Here is a 13,839-nt window from a genome sequence, read left to right as displayed (position 1 = left end):
ACCCACACACACACACACACACACACACACACACACACACACACACATAATGTGTCCTTTCCCAAAGTCTCATTCAGAAAGACCCTTTGCTTGTCAGAATGCATCGAGCAGGTCTGCGCAGATCGAAAACGCTCGACGGAATGGAAAAGTGGGGAGAGAGCGACTTATGCCATTATCTAGTTTTGGGTAGAAGTGTGTGTGTGTCGATATTGACAGCATTCCTCTGGAGATAAACCCCTCTGGCCTCAAAGCCCCCAGCCCCACCCAGCCCCTCACAAGTGTGTGTGTGTGTGTGTGTGCGTGCAGGGGGAAAGGGGCAGTGCCCGGACCCCTACACCCAGATAGTGTAACACTGGAAAGCAGTGAGGCAAAAGACGTAGAGAGAGAGAGAGAAAAAGAGAAGGTATACCGGGATGCCAACCAAGACCGTCATTTGTGGAGTAAGTACAACTTTCCTGAAGATTCCGGTAACACTTTATTTTAAGGTGTCCTTGTTACATGTACTTACTATTATAATAACAATTAATTATGCATAATTACATGCAAGTAACCCTAAGCCAAACCCTAACCATACAGTAAGTACATGTAATTAATTAATATTACTCAGTACTTAAATGTATAATTACACTGTAAAAAGGACAACTTAAAATAAAGTGTAACCATATATTCTTAATGCTATTGTGGTAACATTTTATTTTGTAGTGTTCTTGTTACACGTTACATGTACTATAGTAATAACAATAAATTATGCATGATTACATACAACTAACCCTAAACCAAACCCTCATCCTAACCATATAGTAAATACATGTTATTAATTCATATTTCTCAGTACTTAAACAAGGACGCTGTAAAATAAAGTGTAACCGCTATTTTAATGTGTTCCTTGTTTCACTGCAATTACACAAAGAAGTTATGAGTAACATGAATTAACACCATATTTTTACTATAGAGTTAGTGTTTGTTTTGAGTGTTAGTTGCTTAAAATTATGCATAATGTACTGTTATTACTACAGTAAATGAGTCGCATGTGTAACAAGGACACATTAAAATAGTCACAAGTGATATCAAAATGTGACTACACTTATAAATGTGTGGCACCCATCCAGCCAGCTGTATTTTAAAATGTATTTGCCTCAAACTATTCATATTTTTTTTCTAATTTTTTAAACAGAGAGATGAAATTGCATTGTTGCAAAATATTCTAGCAAGTTCATGTTGTAACATGAAATTTAACTGGTTTGAAATAGAGTCATATTTTTCAACATGTTTACATAGCTGAGAAAGAGGAGAAACTATATTGTTGCAAAATGTCCTTAAGTCGCTTAAAAAAATGCTTCATATCGTAACATGAAACTTAAACTGGTTTTAAAAGTAATATGACATGAATCTCACTTCCAAATACGGTATACTACCGTAAAATTAATGTCCAATACATATAATGTCCAATACAGTTTTTCACCGTATATAGTAGGGGAATTTACCGTTAACCATTTAACAGGTTTTTACTGTAGCATTTTTACAGTCTTTTACCGTTAAATTCACTGTCATTTTTTACAGTGTACATATGGTGTACATGAATGTACGTGTATGAGCTGAATTTGATGCTGTTGTGACGTATAGTCTCATTCATTTTCCCTCTGTGGGAAACACACATCACCACCTGCTCTCGTATGCTATGCAAGCACAGTTATAGTGATGGACGGCATTCTCTCTGTGTGTTTGCCTTTATCTGTGTGTGTGTGTGTGTGTGTGTATGTGTGTGTGTGTGTTTCTCAGTAGAGGTGAGTTTAAAGACTCGCTCCGTCTCTCTCTCTCTCTCTCTCTCTCGGATGCAGTCATAAACACACACACTGCAGTGTTGCGTCTCAGTGATGATGTCATCCTGTCTGCTGCAGTACTTCTGCTCTTCGAGAGCGGAGGAAAGCTGGGGCTGGGTGCTGACATGTTTTATTTATTTTATTATTTTTATAACATTATATGAGGTTTTATTAGCTGGTACGCTAACTATTACTTGCTTTTTTGCGAGATTATTCATTGAAGTCTTTATAATCCACAATGAGGTATCAACAGGACTGCATTACTCTATTAAATGATAATGCTTGTTTTGTTTCTAAATGACCTTTTTCGTGATGCTAGGATGTCATTTCCAAGAAAGCCTATCAATTCTGGCAGCCTGGCTATTGAATCATACAATTTTAATAACTAGTCTATGAGGAGGTTTAGATATCGGTGGACATTCATTCTTTATTTATGCTTTATTTTTCCTTTTTGAAGCGTAAGGGTCAAAACCAGCATCTTTTGGTTTGTTCTCTTGGCGTACAGTGGTACGCTGTATAGGTGTGGAGAATTAAGCAAGCCACTGGCAAGGAATTAGGTGTGGTCTACATGACCGTCTCCAGTGCCTTATCTGCTGCAAACACACGCTCGTGTACAGTGACCTCACATTTTACACATGTAGGGGACTCCAAAAAAATGGTTCAGGGTTAAAAAATGCATTGCTGAAAAGGTAATAAAAATCTAAACCAAAAATCTGGACTTAAACTTAGAAATAAGACTAAAATCTGTCACTCTTCCTACTGTTAGGGTTAGGGTTAGGGTTAGGTAAGTTATTTTTGCTAATTTTTTTTTAATTTATAGTGATTTTTAAAGTACCAAATTTGAAATATAAGACCTTTTTTTAACTGTGTTAAATAGCATGTGGTTTTAGGATAAATAACTGAAAACAGAACAAAAAAAATCATATATGCAAAAAAAAAACGTACACATTATTACTACATAGAGTGTCCCATATCCAGTACATACTTTTAGATTATAGTATACATTATTGTTCAAAGGTTTGGGGTCGGTAAGATTTTTTAGTGTTTTTAAAAGAAGCCTCTTCTGCTCACCAAGACTGCATTTATTTAATCAAAAATACTGTATAAACAGTCATATTGTGAAATGTTATTACAACTTAAAAGAGCTGTTTTCTATATGAATATAATTTTAACTATATAAAATATATTTATATTATATAGTAAAATGTAATTTATTTCTGTGATCAAAGCTGAATTTTCAGCATCATTACTCCAGTCTTCAGCGTCACATGATCTTCAGAAATCATTCTAATATGCTGATTTGCTGCTCGAGAAACATTTCTGATTATTATCAATGTTGAAAACAATTGTGCTGCCGAATATTTTTTGTGGAAACCGTGATGCATTTTATTCTTCAGGATTCTTTGATGAATAGACAGTTCAAAAGAACAGCATTTATTTGAAATAGAAATCTTTAGTAACATTATAAATGTCTTCGCCAGCAACAACACAACACGTACAATACAGCTCAGTCTCAAGGATGTGAAAATCTGTGGAAATCTGTTCAAATTCACTTAAGCCACAGAAGCGATTGAATCCAGACGTGTGATTAAAATCTAAGGGAGTTGTTCTGGAATTATGCAAATGTGTATGTACTCTATATAAATTGGCTTTTTAGAAATCATTTGATCTTTGGCTGAAAGTGTGAAAGCCTCTGTTTAGTGTGTTTATCAGACTGAAGAAACCATGGAATGGTTCGTTTATACTCAGTGAAACATCTTAGGACCGGGGTGCCCAAACTTCTTTTTTTGTGTGTACTTCTAAATATTTATATTAATTTTTTCTTTAATTAATTAATTACACATATTTATTTAATTTAGCACTGCAATTTCTGTCACAACCTCACACACCGCCTGCAGTTCCTTCATGAGCCTCTAGGTGGGAAACACTGGCTTTGTTGATGAGATATGTGCTTTAAGAGTGATTAAGTATAACAAAGTTTGTCTCCACGTATAATAATGTGTTCAATTTATTTATTATTTGAGTCTTGATGCCAAATATTCTTAATATGATTTTGAAGATGCACTGCTGAGAAGAGAAAAAAACTCACTGCTTTTCAGTAATTTTCTATATTTAGATGAATGTCGTAAGGTTAGGAAGGTCACTGCAATAGAGAAAAATCTGATTCGTTCTCGATCTGTCTTTGTGTCTGACTGCTTTGGTTTCGGTTTTATTGAGAATCATTTGATTTGAACAAATGAGTTTTAACAGTAGATAAAATATGAATGAACTTTTTCCAGTTCTTTCTCTCATTCTAACCGCTGCTCTGATGCTTTTTACTCTTTCCTTTTGCAGTTTGTCTGTTCTTTGAGATAATCTGAATGTTTGTGTACTTAAGGTCGACAAAATATACAGTACACATTTGTGTCCATTCGTCTTTCTCACACAGGAAAAAAATACAGAAAACAACATGTTATCTTTTTACCCAGGTGTGTGTGCTGTGAATATGTATTTGTGTATGTATCTAATGTTGAAAATCTTGTCCTTCGATTTGTTTTCATTTACAGTGTTTTCTGGTTTTGTCCCATGTTGTTGCTGTTGTTGTTTTACTTCAACATCAATATTAAAAAAAAAAATGTTAACCAAATGTGACCCTGGAGCACAAAACCAGTCATAAGGGTCAATTTTTCGAAATTGAGATTTATACACCATCTAAAAGCTGAATAAATAAGCTTTCCATTGATGTATGGTTTGTTAGGATAGGACAATATTTGGCCGAGATACAATTATTTGAAAATCTGGAATCTGAGGGTGCAAAAAAACAATCTAAATATTGAGAAAATCATCTTTAAAGTTGTTCAAATGAAGTTCTTAGCAATGCATATTACTAATCAAAAATTACGTTTTGATATATTTACGGTAGGAAATTTACAAAATATCTTCATGGAACATGATCTTTACTTAATATCCTAATGATTTTTGGCATAAAAGAAAAATCAATAATTTTGACCCATACAGTGTATTGTTGGCTATTGCTACAAATATGCCCCAGCGACTTAAGACTGCTTTAGTGCTCCATGGTCACAAATGTTTTGTCACAATTGTTATCTTATTTAACACTCCTCACATGTGAGATTCTATGAAGTTCTGGAAATACAGATGGCTGGCAAAAAGCAGTTTTCACAATATAATTAAACCATTAAAACGTCTAACTCGTTTAAATTCTACCCTCCTGTATTACTTCCTGTATTTTTTCTCAGGCTGATGCTGGCACCAGTTTCCTCCGTGCAGCTCGCTCAGGTAATCTGGAAAAGGCTCTCGACCACATCAAGAATGGCATCGACGTCAACACAGCCAATCAGGTAAGACTTCCTCAACTCCCTGTATTCCTCAAGAGGAAAAAAAAAACGTATGATTCATTGTCCGATTGAGTCACAGCCAGGCTTCATTTGGAGGTGAAATGTCTGTTTGCAGAAGTGAATCTTCTTACAGATAAATGCTTGATTTCGAGGGGCGCTCTAGAAGACAAAGTGTGAAAGATGTGTGATCTCAGATGATCTAGAGCACACAGGGCCATTTCACACACTTCATTATTTCCGTGATGTGACAATAGTCCTTAAACTCATAAGATTAAAGCTTCCAAAAGGCTTTTTTTTTTTTTGCAGCAATGCCATGGAAGAACCTTTAAGTGATCAGTTCTTAAAAGAACCTTTTTTTTATTTTAATTTGAAAATTCTACATTTTAAAAATTCTAAAGAACCTTTTCCACTATGAAGAACCTTTTGTGCAATGGAAAGCTTCCATGGATAGTAAGGTTTTTAGTGGAAGCATCAATGCCAAGAGCCTTTATTTTTAAGAGGGTAGGAGAACTGGTGATCAGAAGGACCTTACCTATAATGGGAGTGAGATCCATATGTGACCCTGGACCACAAAACCAGTCATAAGGGTCAATTTTTCGAAATTGAGATTTATGAGGGTGCTAAAAAATCTAAATATTGAGAAAATCGCCTTTAAAGTTGTCCAAATTAAGTTCTTAGCAATGTATATTACTAATCAAAAATTAAGTTTTTATATATTTACGGTAGGAAATTTACAAAATATCTTCATGGAACATGATCTTTACTTAATATCCTAATGATTTTTGGCATAAAAGAAAAATTTATAATTTGATCCATACAATGTATTGTTGGCTATTGCTACAAATATACCCCAGCGACTTAAGACTGCTTTTGTGCTCCAGGGTCACATACTGTCTTGAATTTTGCTCCAGAGATGGTAAAGAGCAGGGCAGAGAGCAACTTCAGGATGAGCCTTGGTATTGAATGCTATTCCCAGCCAAGCTTAAGAGTGGCTTTCAATGGCTCAGAATTCTACAGTATACTTGGGTGATGAAGATAAGGAGAGTAGCTAAGTTTTCAGATTTTGATGAACATGTCCGGTTCAACTCAAATTGCTTGCTGTGCCGTCTAAGGGTGTGTGTGTCCATGGAGCGAGTTTGTAGTCTTTTCACCCGATATTTGTGCTAAACTACCTTCTTTACCTTGGTGGACCTGATTGGAAATAATTTTCTGTTTCCGTGTCTGAATTGCGCACAGATTTTATTGGGTGTTTACATTAGATGCATTCATGTCCACTTCTTTTCCCTTTAGCCTGTTTGTACACTGACATGTCCATGCCCTTTGATTAATGCCTGCATGCGTTGTGTGTGATGACTTCAGCGCTTTGCTCCATTTAGTCGTCATACTGAAGCAAACGTGTGAGCAGGTCTACTGAACTCACAATGCACCACTGAGCTCTTTCAAAAACCTGCTGCCAGACCCTTGAGCTATAGGACACATAGGCTAAATTGCAAAAACAATATTTTCTTAGTATGATTGTCTTGGCTTAAATTAAATATCTAAACATTCTTAAAGCAAGACAGACTTAAGCCCTATTCGGACGGTAATTGTTTCTCGTGTGGACGTCTGTAAAAGCACATTTACATGGCACATCAGTGATAAAACTCATGGATTCAAGATGTTGATTTATTCACAGTGGAGAAGCGAGTTCTGTGATCGTGCTCACGTGGCCAGTCGCATGATTGTCTGCTGTAAATAAAATGTCATATGCTTCGAACAATAGGAATAAATTCATATTTAATAATGTCCTATTAATTATTTGATTATTTAAATCTCCAGTTTAAAAATAGGAAAACAGACGCACTTTAGTTAAAATGGTTTTCTGTCTTGCATTTTATCTCTCGAAATGATGGATGTCACAAAAAATGTGGAGATTAGCAGACATAAGTTAATGCAAGCTCTTATTTACATGAGGTAAACATAAAGCTGCTTGGTTAATATTTGTATGCATATAATTGTATATAATACATATTTTAAAATTGTATTGCATACCTGTTGCTTCCACAAAAGTGACCCGTTTCAAATGTTTGTGTGCTTTTCTTCTCTTTCTTCTTTTTGTTCTTAGCAGCTCCCACTCGCTGTGGTGGAGCAAGTTATGAAATATTGAAAAAAAAAAAATCAGTAATAAATATGCATGCAAATCACAGCGAAGTGCAACAGTTACTGTGTTCGGCACTGAATTTTGAATCAATTTCTTCTTGTAAACTCAAGAGATGTGGATTCGGACTGTACTTCATCCGAGGATTTTTATGCGGGCGGTGGGAGAAAAACACCAAAATTCTGGATTCGGACGACAATAAATCACTGACTAACGCCTGTAAATTTTGAGAATAGCTTACGTCGCCATGAGAGACAATTACCATCCGAATCGCCCTTTACTTGAAAACAGACTTGTTTTCTGTGAATATAACTCAAATATGTTTTTTTTAAGCTCATAAATAAAATGTTTTGCTGTCTTGTTTTTAGCAAAAATCTAACACAATTTACAAGAAAAAAAAAAGCTATTTGTCAATGTGGATGAAAAACAATGAACAAACCGTACACTTATACTTTTACATTCTTTATTCTCTTCCATAATATATTGTCCAATAAATTAAAGATACATTTATGTTTTTGTATACTAATTAAGAAAATATTTTTGCATGGATATTTGTGTTTGTTTGGAACAGAATACTAGCATTCTGCTTAGAACTACTGTATAAGGCCTATTTTTTTTCCCCACAAAAAAATATTATATAATGCAGTATTCAATATACTCTACAGCAGTGTTTCTATAGTATTATTTTCATTTTTCAATTTTGTTATTTGCTTATTTCATTATTATTAGTTAGGCTTTATTTCAGCTTACTTTTGAAATTTCAGTGTACTTTTTATTTTATTTTATTTTATTCATATTTTATTTTATTTCAGCTGTATGTACAGAGAGACCAGAGGCTGTTCTGTCTGTAGCCAATATATTGATTTACATCACAGGGGACTAGCGAGTGAAATGAGACGTCTATTAACATTTACTGACTGATGCAAAACACAGTTTTCAGTGATGGCAGTGTCTTTATGTATATATTTGGCATATAAGGTGTGCAAGTTGATCATTACACCTTTACCAATGACAGAGTTTGACATCTCTGCATCTCCACTTAATTGTGCAACTTTTGTTCTGCATATGCAGCTTTATATCTGTTCAGTATTTCTTTTTCATCCATCCATTCTTTTTCTTTTGCTCCTTCGTTTCTTTCTTTGAGTCACATTGAGATGGGGTGAGTGGTCTCTACACTCGGAGGGGATAATATCAGCAATGTGAGAAAGGTCCAACCTCACATGTCCTGTGAGGCTGAAGGAAGGCTGTGTGAGGTTAGACCTATCCCACATGGCCCGTATTCTTCCCAGCAGAGAGACCACCGGCCTGCCATCCACCTAAATCACCACCATCACCATCATCATCATCATCGGTTGATGTCATTTGACAATGCTCTGTGTGTTTCGTGAGAGTGGGAGTGATCTACAAACCCCCACATCCCCATTTCAGTCTCTTTGGGACATTACAAGACTGCACTGTTTGATTTGAGATCAAATCACCTTCAGAGTGAGTTTGCGCTGCTGTCTCTTTACCTTCACAGAATGGACTCAACGGCCTGCACCTGGCCTCGAAAGAAGGCCATGTTAAAATGGTGCTGGAACTATTGCACCACGGTATTGTTCTAGAGACGACCACAAAGGTAAGACTTGGTGGCCAGGCATTTACCAGAATGAAAGGCACAATATGTAATTTTCGCCACTAGAGGGCGCGTATTCAAAATAAACAAAGAGACAAAGGCGTAGTTAGATGACGCTGTGACTGAGTGTGGAATCATGGGAGTTGTGGTCTTCATCCCCACAGCCGATGCAATCCGATGGGACTCGGGCAGAAATCATGTTCATGGATGAGCTAATGATTTATTAACGTAGTAGAATGAAGCAGGGTGAGGCTGAAAGCCGTTGAAGCGAAACGAGGCGCTGAACGAGCGCGACACACAGCTGGAAAGCAGCGGAGCTTTTATTATGCCACAGTCGAGCGCTTCCGCTGCTTCCGGTCGTGCGTATGTGGGGTAAAGCAGCGCTGTTTTATCATACTAGATACATTTAGTTCTGTTATAATGCTACTCTGTGCGGTCGTCACCGGTCTATTAAAACGCATAACTTATTAAAGACAAGTGTCTTTGGTGTTTCCATATTTTCTACAAAACAAAACCGGAAATCGAGGGGTTATGACGTCTTTGGCAGGCGACACTATGGACACGCGCCGTGTCACTAGTTAAAATTGCTTATTTCTCTGGATTTAAACATTCTTTGAAACATTTGGGATAGTGTAAGTACACAAATCAGCAAAACATATAACACTGTTCTAGTGGTTTTTGGATATTTTAATAAAAAAATCGTACATATTGTGCCTTTAACTTTTCACTTTTCTGAACTGTTGGCGTGTATATGGCTAATCATTCAGTGTTTGTGTGTAGAGATACAATGCAAAAACACAATTTTTATAAGAGTTAAAATAGTTTTGAAAGAAGTGTTTGCTTTTGCAAGATATGCATAATGTTTTGCGTGTTGTGTGTAGAGTTTAGAGAAAAGGACCCATAGTAGTTTCAGAAACTGTAAGCTATTTTTAAAAACTGTAATACATTAATAATATATAATCTGCAAGTACATTTTTAATAAAACAAATATATATGGTTGTAATTCGAAGTACACTAGTGCACATTTAATACAATTAGGCACTCTACTTTTTCACAACGCTTGATTTTTTAAAACAATGCATGTGATTAGAAAAAATAAAACATTGTCTGTGTCATTAAATAAGATATTTCTCTTATAGAAAGGAAACACTGCTCTTCACATTGCTGCGTTAGCTGGACAAGAGCAGGTGGTCACAGAGCTGGTTAACTATGGAGCCAATGTCAACGCTCAGTCTCAGGTGAGCTAATAACCGGGTTGGTTACTGTGTTACTGTATAATATTCAGCTATCTGCGAGCATTCACCTAATGTTGACCTAAATCACAATATAAGATAGTGGTTTATGTGTTTTCTTCTCCCCAGTTGGATGTTTTGTAGTTCATTTGAACAGTCGAGTGTTTTTAAATGTATGCAGCATTGCTGTCCGAACTAAAATCTGTCTGCCTGTATTGTCATCTGTGTATTTGTGTGCTTGTTAGTTTGGTATTGTATCTGCATATGGGTGTTTATGTCTGTCTGCAACAGAAGGGCTTCACTCCTCTCTACATGGCTGCACAAGAGAATCACCTGGAGGTTGTGAAGTTTCTCCTGGATAATGGAGCCAATCAGACCATTCCAACTGAGGTAATGCTGCGCTTGTGAAATAAAGCAGTACACTTTAGCATGCCTTTAAAAAGAGTATGTACACTCTAAAAAATGCTGGGTTGTTTCAATCCAACTTTGGGTCAAATATGGACTAACCCAACTGTTGGGTTAAATTTTTCAATTACATTTTTAACCCAAAAGTTGGGTTAGTCCATATTTGACCCCTAAGTTGGGTTAAAACAACCCAGCATTTTTTAGAGTGTATTAGTGGAATAATATACTTAAAAATAATAATCTTAAAGGGATAGTTCACTCAAAAATGAAAATTCTGTCCTGTCTGTGTCATTAAATAAGATATTTCTCTTATAGAAAGGAAACACTGCTCTTCACATTGCTGCGTTAGCTGGACAAGAGCAGGTGGTCACAGAGCTGGTTAACTATGGAGCCAATGTCAACGCTCAGTCTCAGGTGAGCTAATAACCGGGTTGGTTACTGTGTTACTGTATAATATTCAGCTATCTGCGAGCATTCACCTAATGTTGACCTAAATCACAATATAAGATAGTGGTTTATGTGTTTTCTTCTCCCCAGTTGGATGTTTTGTAGTTCATTTGAACAGTCGAGTGTTTTTAAATGTATGCAGCATTGCTGTCCGAACTAAAATCTGTCTGCCTGTATTGTCATCTGTGTATTTGTGTGCTTGTTAGTTTGGTATTGTATCTGCATATGGGTGTTTATGTCTGTCTGCAACAGAAGGGCTTCACTCCTCTCTACATGGCTGCACAAGAGAATCACCTGGAGGTTGTGAAGTTTCTCCTGGATAATGGAGCCAATCAGACCATTCCAACTGAGGTAATGCTGCGCTTGTGAAATAAAGCAGTACACTTTAGCATGCCTTTAAAAAGAGTATGTACACTCTAAAAAATGCTGGGTTGTTTCAATCCAACTTTGGGTCAAATATGGACTAACCCAACTGTTGGGTTAAATTTTTCAATTACATTTTTAACCCAAAAGTTGGGTTAGTCCATATTTGACCCCTAAGTTGGGTTAAAACAACCCAGCATTTTTTAGAGTGTATTAGTGGAATAATATACTTTAAAAAAATAATCTTAAAGGGATAGTTCACTCAAAAATTGAAATTCTGTCATCATTTACTCCCCCTTCCAAACTTTTACGAGTTTCTTTCTTCTGTTGAACACAAAAGGAGATATTTTGAATAATGTGTATAACCAAACAGTTAACCAAATGTAATGTTTTCGGACACTTAAATGCATGTTAATTGCAATTAAATGAAAAAAGTATTATAATTATATTAAATTTATATTAAATGCAATTATCTGAACTTAAGAGTGTTTTAACCCACTTATGTAGGAATTAAGGATATCTCTGCATGTCATGATTATTCATATTCATAATTACTGTATTGCATGCCATGTATTTAAATATATTTGTATTTACACATTTGCAATGATGAAGTTGCAGTTTAGTACATTTAACACATATTAACTTGTAAATCACATATTAATACAACACTGCATTTAAAATTATAATCAAATACTTTACATGTGCTTTAGTATGTTAGTCAACACATTAAAATAAGTGTACTTCTTTAAAGGATGACAAAAGATTATTAAAACATAATGATTTAAAATGTACTTTAAAGTAAAACTTGACATGATTTCAATGTGCACTTAAGTGTGTCAAGAAAGTGTGTCATGAAAGTGTCTCTCTTTAAATACACATATTTCATTAGTATTATATTATTTGCAAGTACATTTTTTAAACATTTACTTTAAGATATGAAGTACACTACAAGTGCACATTCAATACAATTAAGCACGCTTATTTTTGGGTCGGATCATACTTTACTGCACCAAAAGGAAACGTTTAGCATGTTAAGCCAACAGGGGTTGCACACTTACCTTAACCTGCCATTTTCAATCAGGTTATTGAGAGAAATATGGGTCTTTATGTAAAAAAAAAAAAATCTGAAAATGTGTGTCTTGTGTGTTTGTCTTTCTTGCAGGATGGCTTTACCCCTCTTGCTGTGGCTCTTCAGCAGGGCCATGAGAATGTGGTGGCCCTGCTCATCAACCACGGTACTAAGGGCAAGGTCCGCCTTCCTGCACTGCATATCGCTGCCCGAAACGATGACACCCGAACTGCCGCTGTGCTTTTACAGAATGACCCAAATCCTGATGTCTTAAGCAAGGTTTGTGTAAACTGATGGAAAACCTCTTTCCTTGCTCTTTTCCTATTCAACTGGACATCTAGTAATGTATAATAATAAATCATATAAATCTGTGTAAGCACACTAAAGTTCAAAAGTTTGGAGTCAGTAGTATTTTATTTTATTTATTTTTTATTAAAACTTTTATTCAGCAAGGTTACCAAAAAGAAGTATACTTCAAGTTTATTTGAATAAGTATTTTATTTTATTAAGTATACTTAAATAAAGTTCAATTATATTTTTAAGTATACTATATGTAGTAAGTATACATATATCAGTGTACTAGTAGTATACTTGTAAGTGTACTATTTCAATACTCCTTGGGACTAAATTGGCCCACTTTCTAGTATATAAAAGTATACTTTTAAGTATAACAGTAGTAAACTTTGAGTACACAACTAGTTTGCATCTATGTTTTTAGTTTGTACTGCAACTATACTAAAAGGGAACTAGGTATACTGATAGTTTATTAATTAAATACATTTTTAGTACACTGAAGTATAGTCTCAGTAAACTACTAGTTTAGTAGTTTTATACTGCAAGTATACTCGTAAGTTTTCTTTAAGTGAACGTCACATCATATTTTAAGTATACTACTATGTCCCTATTTAGGTATGAATTTGTATGAATTTTGTTACATGAATATCTGAACATACAAAACATCAAAAGAACAGGGTATCTGCTTGTAAACAAAAAAAATTATTCTAGCTTCATGCATTATTTTTTTAAACACTTGAATGTGGGTAAGTTTCATAAATAATAATAAAAAAAAGAAATAAACAACATTTTGAACAAAAAGCTGAAAAAAGACTATGAATTGGATTCAGAAAGATAATCAAAACGTAGATAAAGTCGATCAACACCCCAAAGTTTGACAGTTATTATTACCTCTTCATTGGTCGACATTACATCAAATTTACACAGTTTTGATGCTGTTTTATGTCTGATGATCGTGTTAGAATACATGTGGAAGCATCTGTTGTTTCGGTTTCTTCTTCACTTGTGTTTTTTGGAAATTCTGTACAGAAGATGTGTACTAGCGCCCCCTACAGTATAACAATGAAAACACGGATTCTAGGAGCACAAATATAGCTAAAATATATTTAGTATAAGTAT

At 35.2% G+C, this 13,839-nt stretch overlaps 1 protein-coding gene across 2 annotated transcripts in view; it reads left to right on the top strand.

The window, feature by feature from the left end:
• LOC107722748 (ankyrin-1-like) overlaps positions 1-13,839 on the top strand; it is a 138,628-nt gene that overhangs the window by 51,876 nt on the left and 72,913 nt on the right. For both annotated transcript variants that reach the window (XM_016531215.1, XM_016531214.1), the window contains exons 3-7: positions 5,060-5,161; positions 8,815-8,913; positions 10,050-10,148; positions 10,434-10,532; positions 12,520-12,705. In XM_016531215.1, coding sequence (XP_016386701.1) covers positions 5,060-5,161; positions 8,815-8,913; positions 10,050-10,148; positions 10,434-10,532; positions 12,520-12,705 — 585 coding nt within the window. The remainder of the gene's footprint in view (positions 1-5,059; positions 5,162-8,814; positions 8,914-10,049; positions 10,149-10,433; positions 10,533-12,519; positions 12,706-13,839) is intronic.

This window comes from Sinocyclocheilus rhinocerous, unplaced genomic scaffold (genome assembly GCF_001515625.1).
Source record: "Sinocyclocheilus rhinocerous isolate Xijiao unplaced genomic scaffold, SAMN03320098_v1.1 scaffold514, whole genome shotgun sequence".
Classification (NCBI taxonomy): domain Eukaryota; kingdom Metazoa; phylum Chordata; class Actinopteri; order Cypriniformes; family Cyprinidae; genus Sinocyclocheilus; species Sinocyclocheilus rhinocerous.
The sequence above is the reverse complement of the archived record's forward strand: the minus strand, read 5'-3'. Positions and strand labels throughout refer to the sequence as shown.